Source organism: Salmo salar, chromosome ssa28 (genome assembly GCF_905237065.1).
Source record: "Salmo salar chromosome ssa28, Ssal_v3.1, whole genome shotgun sequence".
Taxonomy (NCBI): domain Eukaryota; kingdom Metazoa; phylum Chordata; class Actinopteri; order Salmoniformes; family Salmonidae; genus Salmo; species Salmo salar.
In genome coordinates this window covers 8,058,624-8,076,214 of record NC_059469.1, presented here as the reverse complement: position 1 = coordinate 8,076,214, position 17,591 = coordinate 8,058,624, and the positions used below count along the sequence as shown (strand labels likewise).

The 17,591-nt window shown below is 44.8% G+C and overlaps 1 protein-coding gene across 1 annotated transcript; it reads right to left on the bottom strand.

The window, feature by feature from the left end:
• Positions 1–716: 716 nt before the first annotated feature.
• On the bottom strand, positions 717–16,838 carry LOC106589404 (F-box only protein 11). The gene is given in 21 exon segments (XM_014179356.2): positions 717–1,963; positions 2,123–2,221; positions 2,311–2,419; positions 4,940–5,047; positions 5,160–5,491; positions 5,584–5,669; positions 5,806–5,928; positions 6,009–6,189; positions 8,601–8,818; positions 9,363–9,500; positions 9,612–9,689; positions 9,691–9,719; positions 13,203–13,314; positions 13,427–13,533; positions 13,639–13,771; positions 13,883–13,966; positions 14,039–14,168; positions 14,384–14,528; positions 14,725–14,806; positions 15,036–15,193; positions 16,535–16,838. Coding segments are annotated over 21 exon segments (2,670 nt in total). The 5' UTR covers positions 16,623–16,838; the 3' UTR covers positions 717–1,833.
• Between the last annotated feature and the right edge of the window lie 753 nt (positions 16,839–17,591).

The window sequence follows — 17,591 nt, the reverse complement described above, 5'->3', positions numbered from 1 at the left end:
AGTTTAGGGGTCTGAATATTTTATGAATGCACCTGTCAGAACACAATTTCCAAGTACGGTTGTCTTAAGCGCAACTTTCAGAACTGGCTAAAAATGAAGCCGAATCCTTTTACAATTTCTGCCTAAAATGACTTTTGGGTATAACTGCATGAAGCAAGGATATGCATCTTCTTGATACCATTTGAAAGGAAACGAAATTAGTACAGATCTGGTAAAAGATCACAAATCAACAAACATCAATTTTCTTTCTTGTTCCTTCTTTGAAATGCAAGAGATAGGTGTAATTTAGATTTTTGCCAGCAGTGTGTGTATGCAAAGTCTGATCCAGTGAAGCATTAAACTATTTTGTATCAAGTCCCCCAGGAGTTTGCCCAAATCTGCATGGTAATAACTAAGTTTACACTCGTACAAGATGGATAATCAGCTTCCCCAAAGAAAAAAGCCCATTAACCTTCACACACCTAGATGGCCGGGCGGGGGAGACAGCTGGGATTCAAACTGTAGAACCCAGTTCCTACATTTCATCTCTGGGACCATCAGATGACAAATCAGAGCGAGGTGTATGTATCAAACAATAGCATGGTCTTTTTTTTTTTCACTGTAAATTGGACAGTGCAGTTAATCTAACAAGAAACGTTCTGCCCATATAATATGTTGGCTGTTAAGTCATTCCAGTCACATTAGCAACAACCGTAGATGTTAATCAGACACACAACGCTGATCTAATAGTTTTATTTTCTTACAAATGACCAGTTTCCTTTTTCTTTCTAGTAAATTAAAACCCTTTTTGAATTCATACTAGCATCTACATAATGGTTTTTTAATACTTCACAATATATTAAGTCTAGATGTTATGGTACACATGCTTACAATCCAGGCTGCCTGAAGAGCCACAGTCACCACAATACACAGGGAGGGAAGTAGGGAGCGGGTGGGAGGGGGACTGCAGAATAACTCATGTCCCGATACCTCATATCTGACCCTCTCCAGTGGCTGAACACAACCATACACATGCACCCACAAAACAACAATCCACACAGATGCACAACAGCCAGCCATACCTACCTTGTTCCACCGGTCCTATATATATATCTATAACCTGGAGAGGGTCTTCATTAGTGTTAAACGTGATTCTCTTTCACAGAAAGAACTGATCCACTGGGACATGAAGAGCTACTGCAGCAAGCCTGGGGCTAACAAAAATAATAATTAACATAATATATAAAGACATTCAAATACAGTAAGATTTTTGCTTGAAAATACAAAACTACATGAGAAAGCATTAAAATAATATAAAAGCTGAAGTGCTCGGTCAAAGTCTCTCTCCCATGAGCTGTACATGTATCAGCCACCCGCTGCCTAGTAACAGTTGCCACAAGGACTACAATGCCTTGGGACCAGAAGTGTCTTTCTCAGTGGGCGGGGCTAAATATAATCCTCTTCCTGTCTGGGGAGGAAGTTTGATTTCCAGGACCGCAGAGAGGCAAAGGAAGTCTCATTGGCCACTCTCCAACAGAGCAGCCATATCCCACTCCCGCTCACTCTACCTGTCCATTTGGTGTCCAGAGATGCAACGGTGAGAATCTCATGTGGCCGTTCAGAGTCAATTTCTCATCACAGTAGACCAGACAAATCAAGACCAGACCCATAGCAGCCCCCCCCAGTGCAGCAGTGTCTGAGCTTCAGGGTTCCTCTATAACCGTCACAGCTGAGAACAACCTATTCTGCCTCCTTATGGCCACAGTTCTGAGTGTTTGCGAGTGGTGTATGACGGAGTGTGGTATGTGTGTCGACTATAGGGTGTGTGTGTTTACGTAGTGTGGGTGTGCGTGTTCAGTTGTGCTGCAGCGTGTTGGACTCTATGGGCGGAGCGGAGTCGTAGAGTGTGTCTGTGTCATGTGTTGGTTCTCCAGCCAGCGTACAGGGGTTGGAAAGAGTTCCCGCTCCACAGTCACAGAAAAACCTACAGAGAGACGAGGGTTAACATGGAATACAGGACAAAACAAGGAAAATATATAATTGAGTGGTCAGCCTGGTATTCTAGAAAGAATTCTATAGTCAAGACACAGTAATGACAAGCCACAAATAGGTCAGTATTAAATGGTTGGTGTGCGCTACTCACCTATCGTGCCGTATAAACTCCACGTCGTGTCCTTGGTGACACTTCTTGATGCAGTTCACACAGATGGCGTTCCTGTCTGTCGTATTGCAGGTGTGACACCTTGACACACATAGGTGAAAGAAAATCAGCCCTGGCGTAACCGCTGTGTAACTAACTAAAAGTCATGCATTGGCTAGTTGTGTGTGTACCTGTAGAAGTCGTGCATGGGGTAGGAGGTGTAGCTGGAGATCTTGTAGAGACACTGTCCTCTGCTCACAGCTTTCTCTATGGCATCCTGATTATTCAATATCTTATTATCTGGAAGAGAGGAAGAGACTGCTGTGACCAAGAACCTATTTTATATAGTCTAAGCCAGCCAGTCATCGCGTGTCTCTCGGCAACAATCTGAATGAATGTGTTGTGCAAGTTATTTTCCTCAAGTCAGCTGAATGTGCCACTGATTTAGTTCATAGAACTGTGGTTACGCAAGTAACCTTCGATATCCACTATTAGCAACTGGGCCAAACGGAGCGGTAATACGAATGTGATTAAAGCTTATCAAAAGTTGAGGCTATTTGCGAATATGACCCCATTCCTGAAAGCAAAGACTCTCAGGAACACGTACGCGTCTTCTGTTTCCATCTATGTCACACACAAGCTGTGTAGGACTCGTTAGAAGGGAGAGTTATGAATCTGCACAGAATGACTGAGGAAATTAATTGATTAAAGCCTATACTTCCTTCCATTACCTGGTTTAACATATCTTGTGCCATAACTTTTAAGATGATGGAAATAAGGCCATATTCAATAGATTCCTCAAATGTATTTTACACATTTGTTTCTGATACCCAAGTGTCCTACAACAGAGATTCAAATAGCTTGAAGGTCCATGTATCTTAATAAATATCATGTATGAATCGGTTTTCTGAATTCTTGACCCCCCCCTTCTCCAAAGGGTAGGATATTTAGGTTGTTTCACAAAAGTGGCTCCTTCAGAAATATTAGTGACTACCACTGGTCTATTTCAAGAACTGACAGACTGAAATAATATTAGCATTAGCCCAAGTGCTACATTACATTAGCTAGCGGCGCTGACAGGCTAGGCTAATGTCCAATAACGTAATACAGCAGTGTTTTTAGCCCTTAGAGTATGTGAGCAGATGGGAGTGGAGTGATCCCAATTTGACTGGAGTGCTGGCCATCTTGCCCGCTCCAAAAGCGCTCACTTCACGAGCTCGGGGCATACCCGGCCAAGCATGCATTTGTAGTCTACTTGTGTGCTACTAATAGACCCTTGCTTTAGCTACTGTCGTGGAGTTCGCTTTATATTTTCATAAAGAAACTGATAAAACACACAGGTGCTAAATCAAGGGGACTTACTTATAAAGATGAGGACCAAGAGCAAGGGAGGGAGTGTGGTGATGTAGAGTTCACAACTAAATAATCATAGAGGAATCTGAAAAGACAAATATTCCAAAAGCATGATGGTGTATTTACTACTTGCACATGCTAAAAGAAAGGAACGAGGTGGGTAGATAAGTGTGTCATTGTAGCAAAATATTTATAAACTAAAAATCCGATCTCTTAAACGTTTCGTTCATTTTTGTTGTATTATCTATACTAGGCCGTAATTGATTCAAGGAGGTTTCCGTTTCGATCAGGACATTTTTTTGTGTGTTACATTTTACCCCATTTGTGTGGTATCCAATTGTCCAATCGCTGCAACTCCCGTACAGACTCGGGAGAGGCGAAGGTCGAGAGCCATGTGTTCTCAAAAACACAAAACTGCCAAGCCGCACTGCTTCTTGACACACTGCTCACTTAACCCGGAAGCCAGCCGCACAAATGTGTCGGAGGAAACACCATACACCTGGCAACAGTGTCAGCGTACATGCGCCCGGCCCACCACAGGAGTCGCTAGAGCGGACAACGACATCCAGGTCCGGCAAAACGATGCCCTAACCTGGACGGCGCTGGGTCAATTGTGCGCCGCCTCATGGGTTTCCCGGTCGCGGCTGGCTGCAACACAGCCCGGGATCGAACCCGGGTCTGTAGTGACACCTCACGCAATGCAATGCTGTGCCACTCGGGAGGCCTGATCAGATAAAGAACTCTGCCCAGCCTGTCAAGGATGACCAAAAGGATGTTTAGCATCCCCAGTAGCTCTGCAAGTATAGAGAGGATACTCCCCACTGCTGGCTGGCTCTCCAGGCACCATCGCTTCTTGACACATTGTCTAGATTAGCCTGAAGCCACAGCCTGGCCAAACGCTTGTTTCTAAAAAATAAATTCAAGGGCATTTTTCCTTTAATTCTAAGTTAGTCACAGCCTATATGTGCAATGTATAGACTAAATGATTTAATACAACAAAACGTTTAAATGCTGAGCGCTTTGTTCCTACCAGCCTATTGGGTCACACTCGCAAATTATTCACAATATATTAATTTGTAGGCTATTGCCTTGAAATAATTCATTTCCGTTCCTTCTCAGTCTCCCTGTCTGGCTCCTGACCTATTTAGAGTGTTTACTATGACATGTAGCCTATTTGAAATGATATGCGCCCCTTTGAATGTTCATTCAGGTAGTCACAAAAATAAAATGTGCGATGGTTAAATTGTGATTTTAATGAATGGAGCGAATTTGGAGCGGCAGTTTTCTTTCCTGTGAGCGCAAAGCAGTATTCAGCTGAGCGGTTGGAAAGGACGTGGAGCGCCGGAGCGGTGTGCATGACAGTAGCTAAAGCAAGGAGCTAACATCCATGAGCGATGAGCGGGATTTCCAATCGTTCCAACTCCACTCACATACTCGGACCCTTAGCGCTACAGTAGCACTAGCTACCTTTCATGGTGACGTTGACTCCCGAGGCGAGGAACAGGCCACCGAAACGGTTGTTGAAGATCTGGTTTCCCTCCAGAGTCGCCGTGGCGTGGTTGGTTATCTCGATACCTGAGAAGGAAATTACATTATCAACACAGGTGGTGGATGAGTAGGCAACAGTATTGACTAGTCAGTACAGCATGGTATAGTTAGTGTAAATGTGTACACATGGGCAGCTGACCTGCAGCAAAGCCATCAAAGATCCGGTTCTTGCGGAGCACCGGGTGGCTGTTGGTGCTGATCAGAACTCCTGCCTGGGCGTTCCTGAAGATATCGTTCTCCTCCAGGAGACCTCTCCCTCCGTTAAAGATACAGATGCCTCCGTCTCTCCCGTCGTGGATCTTGTTGCGTCGCAGCGTGGGGTTGCTGTCCGTCTTAATCCACACGCCCGCCATGGCGTTGTCGAAGATCTCATTGTCCTCGATGAAACCCAGACCCGAGTTGTAGACCAGAATGCCTCCGTTCTGTCCTCCCCAGATCTTGTTGCGTCTGATCTTGGGGTTGCTGCCAGTCCTATAAAACAACCAACAATATTAGTGAAGCCTTCATCGAATGTTAGTCAAACGTTATCGTGTCCTGCATTTGACTGAAGAGGCAGGACGTACCGTATCTGAACGCCAGAGTACATGTGATTGTAGATGTCGTTGTCTTCCAACACCCCATGACCGTTGTCATAGAAATACACCCCTACCTGAGGGAGAAAGAGGGTTAAATCTGACTTTTTACAGAATATATCATGTAGGCACAATGAGACAGGCCTCCAATTCTCACAGAAACGTTTTTTTTTTTTAAAACACCGGTAACAGATAATGTGGAGTGTGTTTTACCTGTTTGCCGCTGTGGATGCGGTTCCTGCGGAGGACAGGTGTGCTGCCGGTGGTCACCCAGACGCCTGCCAGCGTGTTGCTGTACACCTCGTTCTCCTCTATCACACCCTGGCCCTTCTCATGCTGCAAACACACACACCCGATTAGAATGTTTAATCAACATCTATAGGACTGAAATATCTAAACAGTATGTGTGTCTTTACCACGTAGATGCCGCCATGCTGTCCGTCGTGGATCTTGTTGTGGCGTACAATTGGGCAGCTATTGGTTCTGATCTGGATTCCCGCCAGAGCGTTGCCATGGATATCATTCCCCTCGATCAGGCCACGCCCATCGCCAAATATGTACACGCCCCCTTGGTTACCGTTAAAGATTGCATTGCCCCTGGAGAATAACAGAACGTCAGCCACTTTTGTCTTAAAAAGCTAGATCCTAACATCTGCCAATTAACTGCCAGTCTGTGTGATGTGCACATTGCTCTATCACTCCGTGTGTAGCCAGTTAATGACAAATACTATCCCCAAAACCCTCTCAATTAAAATGTTAACTGCAAAGTAGACTTACCTGGCAGAAGTAAACTCAGCAAAAAAAGAAATGTCGCTTTTTCAGGACCCTGTCTTTCAAAGATAATTTGTAAAAATCCAAAGAACTTCACAGATCTTCATTGTAAAGGGTTTAAACACTGTTTCCCATGCTTGTTCAATGAACAATAAACAACTAATGAACATGCACCTGTGGAACGGTCGTTAAGACACTAACAGCTTACAGACGGTATACAATTAAGGTCACAGTTACAAAAACTTAGGACACTAAAGAGGCCTTTCTACTGACTCTGAAAAACACCAAAAGAAAGATGCCCAGGGTCCCTGCTCATCGCGTGAACGTGCCTTAGGCATGCTGCAAGGAGGCATGAGGACTGCAGATGTGGCCAGGGCAATAAATTGCAACGTCCGTACTGTGAGACGCCTAAGACAGCGCTACAGGGAGACAGGACGGACAGCTGATCGTCCTCGCAGTGGCAGACCACGTACAACAACACCTGCACAGGATCGGTACATCCGGACATCACACCTGCGGGACAGGTAGAGGATGGCAACAACAACTGCCCGAGTTACATCAGGAACACACAATCCCTCCATCAATGCTCAGACTGTCCGCAATAGGCTGAGAGAGGCTGGACTGAGGGCTTGTAGGCCTGTTGTAAGGCAGGTCTTCACCAGACATCACCGGCAACAACGTAACCTATGAGCAACAAACCCACCGTCGCTGGACCAGACAGGACTGGCAAAATGTGCTCTTCACTGACGAGTCGCGGTTTTGTCTCACCAGGGGGTGATGGTCGGACTCCCGTTTATTGTCGAAGGAATGAGCGTTACACCGAGGCCTGTACTCTGGAGCGGGATTGATTTGGAAGTGGAGGGTCCGTCATGGTCTGGGGCGGTGTGTCACAGCATCATTGGACTGAGTTTGTTGTCATTGCAGGCAATCTCAACGCTGTGCTTTACAGGGAAGACATCCTCCTCCCTCATGTGGTACCCTTCCTGCAGGCTCATCCTGACATGACCCTCCAGCATGACAATGCCACCAGCCATACTGCTCGTTCTGTGAATGATATCCTGCAAGACAGGAATGTCAGTGTTCTGCCATGGCCAGCGAAGAGCCCGGATTGCAATCCCATTGAGCACGTCTGGGACCTGTTGAATCGGAGGGTGAGGGCTAGGGAAGTGTCGGGGAACTTGCAGGTGCCTTGGTGGAAGAGTGGGGTAACATCTCATAGCAACAACTGTCAAATCAGGCACAGTCCATGAGGAGGAGATGCACTGCAGTACTTAATGCAGCTGGTGGCCACACCAGATACTGACTGTTACTCTTGACTCCCCCTTTGTTCAGGGACACACTCCATACCTGTTAGTCACAAGTCTGTGGAACTTGTTCAGTTTATGTCTCAGTTGTTGAAATCTTGTTATATTCATACATGTTAAGTTTGCTGAAAATAAACGCAGCTGACAGTGAGAGGACGTTTCTTTTTTTTGTTGCTGAGTTTATATAATCTGTATATATTATTTGCAAACTTTGCCATGAAATCAGGGGCAGCAGTACAGAACCTTCACAGATGGCACATTCCTCACTCGCTAGATGAGCAATTAAAAAGGGCCAGATGCGGAATTAAAGGGGAATTACACTCAAATCTATTTGATATTTATGGGGGTCTGGAGGAAAACAAATCTTCTGATGTGATTTAAGCATTGACATGAACTCTGAACATTCAATTTTGTTCTTTCTTTATAAACAACAAATTTTGAGAGTAAAAAAATCGATCTAAAACCAGGTAAAATAAAACAGAGGAAACATATTTTAGGAAAATATACAACAGAATTGGGGTTTTATAGGGCCCCCTTAGAGTTGTTTATAAACCATTATTTTACCAGGTATACTGACAGAAAACATAATGCAATACTTTCTCTTGTACACTAAGGACCTGGGGAGGAGTTGCAGGAGAGAGGAGAAGAATGTGCCTATTTGAAAGCAATACAAAAAATGAGGACCAGGGATGTTATCTTGATAAGTGGGTGAGTTTGACAATTTCGCTAAGCATTCGAAATGTAATTAACTTTTGGGTGTCAGTGAAAATGTATGGAGTAAAAAGTACATTATTTTGTTTAGGAATGTAGTAGAGAAAAATAAAGTTGTCAAAAATATAAATAGTAAAGTACCCCCCAAAAACGACTTATTAGTACTTTAAAGTATTTTTACTTAAGTACTCTACACCACTGACGGTGTGTGTGTGTGTGTACCGTATCGTAGGGTCACTGTTGGAGGTGATCCAGACTCCAGCGAAGTTGTTGGCGTAGATCTTGTTTTCTATGAACTGTCCCCGTCCTTTCTCATGCACATAGATGCCCCCTGTTTGGCCATGGTGGATCTCACAGCGAACCACTGTAGGGTTAGCATACGCCTTCACTTCAAAGCCTGCTATACGATTCCGGTGGATGTTACAACTCTCAAAATAACCCTGGGGGAGAAGGAGAGAGAGCGATACCATCATCATTGCCATGTACAGCACAACTGTAAAGCCCTCCAAAATGATGGGTGAGAGGTAAAGGCTGTCACTAGCTTCCACAGCTACAAAGTCATAAGCCATGCATATTTATGAAATGCATCTTAAAACCTAACCTTAACCACACAGCTAACCTTACGCCTAACCTTAAAGGAAAACGCCACCCAAAAACTATATTTTGCCATTTGTTTCATTAGTCCATTTTTGATATAGTCCCAAAATGTTTTGCATGTCAGCAATCAAGTTTAAGATGTTACTTTCAAAATACAGAAATCTTGCCCATATGATGCATTATGCATCATATGATGCTGCGTTTTGCAATTGACTAATGAAACAAATACCAAGTGTTTTTGGGTGGATTTTTCCTTTAAGATCAAAAAGCAAATTTTTGCTTTCATACATTTTTACCATATAGCCAATTTTGACCGTGGCTGTGGAAACTAGTGGAAATCAGTTGTAAGAGGTTTGACGTTATAGGTTAAAGGTCAAAGTGAGATACCATTCCATGGTCGAAGGTGAAGACTCCTACATCTCGGCCGTGGTGGATGTGGTTTCGTCTGATGATGGGGTTGCCGTGGTTTTTTACCCAGATTCCCGCCAATGCATTATTACTGATCTCATTATCCTCATAAATACCCTGTAATACATTATCACATCATAGATACCATGCAGGAATACACAGTCAGAGAGGGTGTTTAAGTGTGGTTAGTGATGTGTGTGTATGGTCGGTGATGAAGTGTGCATTTACCTGCGCATGGTCGGTGATGTAAAGTCCAACGTTCTCACAGTCGCTGATGTTGCAGTGTTTGATGCTAGGACACGCCCCCCTGGCCGCTCACACAGACAGCCGAGCCAACTAGAATAGGGGCAAAATACATTACCCAACATGCCCCACTGGAGACAACCTACATCAGGGATCATCAACTAGATTCAGCCACTGCAAATTGCCCAGAAGAAGCCCAAACAGATATATTTGACTAAAACATAATTTCAAACCTTGCTTACATTTATATACAATCCCATCTCTCACTATTAAGCATGGGAATATTTTAGAACAGATACCCAAAATTAAAATCACTTGGAGCTGATTTGCTTGTGTGTTAAGTCTTATGTATAGAAAAGTGTATATATTTTTTTTTTATATACACACTACCGGTCAAAAGGTTTAGAACACCTACTCATTCAAGGCTTTTTGTTAATTTTTACCATTTTCTACATTGTATTGATATTGAAGACATCAAAACTATTAAATAACACTAATGGAATCATGTAGTAACCAAACATTTTTTTAAACAAATCAAAACATATTTTATATTTGAGATTCTTCAAAGTTGCCACCTTTGCCTTGATGACAGCTTTGCACACTTGGCATTCTCTCAACCGGCTTCACCCGGTATGCTTTTCCAACAGTCTTGAAGGAGTTCCCACAGAGTTGAAGTCGGAAGTTTACATACGCCTTAGCAAAATACATTTAAACTCAGTTTTTCACAATTCCTGACATTTAATCTTAGTAAGAATGCCCTGTCTTAGGTCAGTTAGGATCACCACTTTATTGTAGGAATGTGTAATGTCAGAATAACAGTAGAGAGAATTATTTATTTCATCTTTCATTTCATTTCTTTCATTCCCAGTGGGTCAGAAGTTTACATACACTCAATTAGTATTTGGTAGCATTGCCTTTAAATTGTTCAAACATTTCGGGTAGCCTTCCACAAGCTTCCCACAATAAGTTGGGTGAATTTTGTCAGGTTTGTAGGCCTCCATGCTCCCACACGCTTTTTCAGTTCTGCCCACAAAATGGGATTGAGGTCAGGGCGTTGATAGCCACTCCAACACCTTGACATTGTTGTCCTTAAGCCATTTTGACACAACTTTGGAAGTATGCTTTGGGTCATTGTCCATTTGGAAGACTCATTTGTGACCAAGCTTTAACTTCCTGACTGATGTCTTGAGATGTTGCTTCAATATATCCACATACTTTTCCTTGCTCATGATGCCATCTATTTTGTGGAGGGCACCAGTCCCTCCTGCAGCAAAGCACCCCCACAACATGATGCTGCCACCACCGTGCTTCACGGTTGGGATAGTGTTCTTCGCCTGGCAAGCCTCCCCCTTTTTCCTCCAAACATAAATGGTCAGTATGGCCAAACAGTTCTATTTCTGTTTCATCAGACCAGAGGACATTTCTCCAAAAAGTACAATCTTTGTCCCCATATGCAGTTGCAAACCGTAGTCTGGCTTTTTTAATGGCGGTTTTGGAGCAGTGGCTTCTTCCTTGCTGAGCGGCCTTTCAGGTTATGTCAATATAGGACTCATTTTACTGTGGATATAGATACTTTTGAACCCGTTTCCTCCAGCATCTTCACAAGGTCCTTTGCTCTTCTGGGATTGATTTGCACTTTTCGCACCAAAGTACATTCACCTCTAGGAGACAGAACGCGTCTCCTTCCTGAGCGGTATGACGGCTGTGTGGTCCCATTTATACTTGCGTACTATTGTTTGTTCAGATGAACGTGGTACTTTTCAGGCGTGAGGAAATTGCTCCCAAGGATGAACCATATTTGTGGAGGTCTACCCTGAGGAGGCTTTTCCCTGAGGTCTTGGCTGATTTCTTTAGATTTTTCCATGATGTCAAGCAAACAGGCACTGAGTTTGAAGGTAGGCCTTGAAATACATCCACAGGTACACCTCCAATTGACTCAAATTATGTCAGTGAGCCTAACAGAAGCTTCTAAAGCCATGACATTCTCTGGAATTTTCCAAGCTGTTTAAAAGTCAGTCAACTTAGTGTTTGTAAACTTCTGACCCACTGGAATTGTGATACAGTGAATTATAAGTGAAATAATCTGTCTGTAAACAATTGTTGGAAAAATTACTTGTGTCATGCACAAAGTAGATGTCCTAACCGACTTGCCAAAACCATAGTTAACAAGAAATTTGTGGAGTGGTTGAAAAATGAGTTTTAATGACTCCAATCTAAGTGCATGTAAACTTCCGACTTCAACTGTATGCTGAGAACTTTGTTGGCTGCTTTTCTTTCACTCTGTGGTCTGACTCATCCCAATTTGGTAGAGGTCGGGGGGTTGTGGAGGCCAGGTCATCTGATGCAGCACTCCATCACTCTCCTTCTTAGTCAAATAGCCCCTTACACAGCCTGGAGTTGTGTTGGCTCATTGTCCTGTTGAAAAACAAAGGATAGTCCCACTAAACGCAAACCAGATGGGATGGCTGCAGAATGCTGTGGTAGCCATGCTGGTTAAGTGTGCCTTCTAAATGAATCACCGACAGTGTCACCAGCAAAGCACCCCCACACCACCTCCTCCATGCTTTACGGTGGGAACCACACATGCGGAGATCATCCGTTCACCCACACTGCGTCTCACAAAGACACGGCGGTTGGAACCAAAAACCTCCAATTTGGACTCCAAACCAAAGGACAAATGTCCATTGCTTGTGTTTTTTGGCCCAAGCAAGTTCTTATTGGTGTCCTTTAGTAGGGGTTTCTTTGCAGCAATTCGACCACAAAGGCCTGATTCACACAGTCTCCTCTGAACAGTTGATGTTGAGATGTGTCTGTTACTTGAACTCTGTGAAGCATTTATTTGGGCTGTAATTTCTGAAGCTGGTAACTCAAATGAACGTATCCTCTGCAGCAGAGGTTACTGTGGGTCTTTCATTCCTTTGGCAGTCCTCATGAGAGCCAGTTTCATCATAGCGCTTGATGGTTTTTGCGAGTGCACTTGAACAAACTTTGAAAGTTCTTGAAATGTTCCATATTGACTGACCTTCATGTCTTAAAGTAATGATGGACTGTCATTTCTCTTGGCTTATTTGAGCTGTTCTTGCTATAATATGGACTTGGTCTTTTATCAAATAGGGCTATCTTCTGTATACCACCCATACCTTGTCACAACACAACTGATTGGCTCAAACGCATTAAGAAAAAAATTTATTCCACAAATGAACTTAACTAGGCACACCTGTTAATTGAAATTCATTCCAGGTGACTACCTCACGAAGCTGGTTGAGAGAATGCCAAGAGTGTACAAAGCTGTCATCAAGGCAAAGGGTGGCTATTTGAAGAATCTCAAATATAAAATATATTTTGATTTGTTTAACGCTTTTTTGGATACTACATGATTCCATGTGTTATTTCATAGTTTTGATGTCTTCACTAATATTCTACAATGTAGAAAATAAAGAAAAACCCTTGAGTAGATGTTCTAAAACTTTTGACCGGTAGTGTAGAAATAAATAAAAAAAGGGAACCCCGAACTACATTATTCAACATGCTCCACAGGAGAAACAAACACGCCCAACTGCAGACTGTTTGCATTACCTGTGCAGGTAGATCTGATGATACAGTGGTCTATGTTGGGAGAACAGTTGACAGTGATCTCCAGACAATGGTGGGCATTGTGGTGCTGAGCCGACTTATCATCTGGGTTAAACTGAAAAGGAAACACAGGAGGTTAGAGGGGAGGTGTGTGAGTGTGTAATGGGGTCTATACAATAGTGCGTGTGTGTTAGTGTGTGAGAGCTGGGTCTGTGTTTGCAGCATACCCTGATAGTCATGTATCCCACGTAGGCGTCCTCTGATCCTTCCATGAAGACAAACGTTGAGTCTCTGGTGTTCTCAATCACCACCTTATCAGACACCTTACCCGGAGCTACATACACACAAAAAGAAAGTCTGTTTCTACCATAAGTAGTAGAGCATACATACACAGACTAGAAAGAGCAAGACACATGCACAGACAGACCACACACAGTACCTGCTCCGATCATGGTGATGGGGGACTCGATGTAGATCCACTCGTCAGTGTAGATCCCAGAGTGCACGAAGATCAGCCCTTCAAAATGAGCCTCCTGTACCCCTCCTAATGCATCCTCTATTGTGTCATAGTACTGGAAACACAGAAACACGGTTACTTAAAATCAAGCAAAATTGGAGCTGACGGGCAGCCATATTGAAAATGTATTTTCAATGGACCATGTGTGTGTGTGCACGTGTCTTACCAGCATATTCTCCCTGCCTTTGTACCTCCCAGGGTTGCTATAGAAATGTTCAGCAAAGCCCGGCTTCACATGGGCTCCTTTATACTGCAAAAATGTTAAAACAATGTTAAAATAACATGAACACAACGCTTATCTAACTACACACACTTTACCCACCAGTTGTTGGAAGCTGTCCTTCCAGGGATTGGGGTGGTCGTGTTCCTCAGGGCTGACCTGGTAGAACTTGCCTGGCTCGGGGTGCATCATGGGACGTGTGTACTCAAACACCTCCATGTACAGACGCTTCCTGGACACACAGAGAGAGGAAAAATGTCAACCCCCCGGGCGTAAAGGGTTTTGCACAAAGTAACAGCCTTCATATCAGTATGGACCAGTAATGGTCGATAGGGACTAGATTTTTTTGGGGGGGTGACATGTCAGTTAACTATAACGGGCAAGAAAATATAGGTTATGCATGTTTGTGTTTCTTCAGTATAGGATCACAGAAGTGTCTGTGTGTACCAGAGTATAGGGTCGTTGGCTAGCTGGCTGAAGCGTTTGCAGACGCAGGCAGTTTGACAGAGGTCCTGCTCCAGGAGGTATGAGAAGATCTTCAGAACCACCTCATCTGGAAGCTTCTGCTGCAGGTACTGCTCTGCTGGAGCCGCTACACACACACACACACACACACACACACACACACACACACACACACACACACACACACACACACACACACACACACACACACACACACACACAGGGTTTCACTTAGCATGAATAGATGATGCATATGCAGATGTAGAAAGAGCCATGCAGACACGTCACATCCGTGACTTGTACACCTAGACACACATTGTTACCTGGCAGGTCGTGGCTTTTGCCGGAGACTCTGGCCCGTTTGGCTCGGTGGCCGAAGGGTTCTGTTGTCGAGGTGGATGCTCCCTGTGTCAGAATAACACACATCAGCAACACACACTGCTACCTCCCCCAGTGACGTGACTGAGACACACACTTAAACATTCTGTCTCACTCAACTACACTGTCCTCTACCTTTCTCCTGAAATATACACTGGTGCTTGTGGGAGTTTACACCACGTTTCAAAAACCAGTCCTTTCCTTTTAAACCAATTAAGGAAAGTGAACAAGCACAGAATGGTGCTCTCTCTCTGACCTCCATAGCAGTCTTGCTGGGACAGGCCACTGTAGTACTGGAGGCTGTTCTCTTGGGCAATAGAGACTTGCGTCGGAGCTGGTAGGGGCTGTTCCCAGCTGCTGGCCCGGACTCCTCCACAGCCACCTCCGCTGCTGCAGCTGGAGCCTCCTCATCTGCTGGACACACAGAGGACGCAGTCAGAACACAGTCTGACAGATACAGCACAAAGAAACGTCTTCTCTACCAGCACAGTTTGACAGACAGGCAGCATCCTCTCTCAGCAGTTCGACAGACAAACATGGGCAGGCAGATGACATTTAAACACCATCCACCCACACAGATATCTACTGTACTGCAGTTGGTAGGGGAGTACAGACTGATTACAAAACACAGGTTAATAATGACAGCTGATCACTGGCATTCTCGTTCGCCTTTTTTCAAAACGCTTTCAGGACATTCACAGACTGGGTGTCATGGTTGTGTTTGATTGACTGCATATACTGACAGGGACTGGCTGTTGTATTGCAGGGCAGTGTGTGTGGCTGACAGACAAAGGTTGGTGATTGACAACCACAGATGTGTCCCTGCCGGCCGACAGAGCCCTACAATACCCTTCCCTTCTCTAGCTGGACACCGGCCTCTGCCCCGTCACACTGATACTGAAGTCACAGCTCCGAGCAGTTGACCTGCCGGTAACCTGGCCGCAGATTTTTTTACCGCGAGCGACCAGTCAAAACGCAACTAACGTTAGTTACGTAGCTAACTAACTCGTAAATCCGTCGTGTAAACAAACATACAGCTAGCCAGCTAACGTTAGCGATCAGTCAGACACATTTTTTTTTGCTAGCTTAACTAGTAGTTCGCTAACTAGCTAGTTAGGTAAATTAAATAACTAAAAGGTAGCCGTTGAACGTGATCCACGCAGTTATCTACCGTTAGCTGCCGACTGCTTAACGTTAGCAAGAAAATGAACCTGTCTAAATTGCGGATGATATATTCAGATCAGTTGGCTAGTAAGGTTAACTTAGTTGCTGGAGGATGGCGACTGGCTAGCACACCCCAAAATGGCAGTCCAAAAACGCAACGCAGATTAATTTCGACCGAAGCGTTACAGCTAATAGCTAACCTTAGTACGTTACTGCCATGACCATGATGACACGTCCTGGCAAAGTCAGAACAAATATATATAAATGTGGTCACTGTGGGTCCGCCATGGTCGTCGTTATGGTTGCGTAGTGTGGGCTAGTTCTTTGGCTAGTCACCTTACTAGCTGACTAGTTAGCGAGGTAACGTTAGCTACACAGGCAAAGCACTCACTAACGTCGTTACCCCTAGCCCCACTGGTAGCCACAGACACTCAAGCCAAACAAAGCGCGGCCTGGCCTGGGCCAAAAAGCTACGAGCTTCGGCTTTTCCTAAATAAACACTCAGACAGCTGAGGTTGGGGGTCACAGTGGAACCTTGCCGCCCTGACACGACTACAGTCCCTACAGTACTCTGACCGTGGTCCCTCTCACCTCGGTCGCCCTCGTTCTGGTCGGGCTGCACCGGGCGCGGCCTTGAGACTCGCCTGGGTCTCCGGTTGGTGGCTCTGACGGAGTTCATTTGGGGAGTCGGTTGTTAAAATACAAAACGCTTTCCTCGACCGTCCACTTTGCGCTTTAACACCAGGCCTCGACTACAACCCCGTGCGCCGGTCTCTCTCAAACCACCCACCGCGCTAGCTATCTACCCGAGGTGTAGTTTGTGTTTTTCGGACTGCTCCCTCCTGCACAGCTCTCTACCAGCTCTATCTCTATATCAAGCAGGAGGAGCCATTAACTCACACAGGGACAGTCGGAGGATGTCTGCCACTAATCCTGAGCTTACAGCGACCTCCTGTGGCCAATAATAGACAGGTCCTATTGAGCATGGGTTCTCAACGTGGGGTCCGATGTATTTCATGTTTATAATTTCTCGTCATTATTTCTCTTCATATGACAAGGATTAAAAAGGATTGTCGACTTGATTCATGATGATGACTGCTAGCTAAGATTTTGAAAGTATGATGTTGACATGATGCTCTGAAAGGCTGGTAATGGCTCACATCAACACCATTATCCCAGAAACCCTAGACCGACTCCAATTTGCATACCGCCCAAACAGATCCACAGATGATGCAATCTCTATTGCACTCCACACTGCCCTTTCCCACCTGGACAAAAGGAACACCTATTTGAGAATGCTATTCATTGACTTCAGCTCAGTGTTCAACACCATAGTACCCTCAAAGCGCATCACTAAGCTAAGGAACCTGGGACTAAACACCTCCCTCTGCAACTGGATCCTGGACTTCCTGACGAGCCGCCCCCAGGTGGTGAGGGTAGGTAGCAACACATCTGCCATGCTGATCCTCAACACTGGAGCTCCCCAGGAGTGCGTGCTCAGTCCCCTCCTGTACTCCCTGTTCACCCACGACTGCATGGCCAGGCACGACTCCAAAACCATCATTAAGTTTGCAGACGACACAACAGTGTCACCGACAACGATGAGGCAGCCTATAGGGAGGAGGTCAGAGACCTGGCCGGGTGGTGC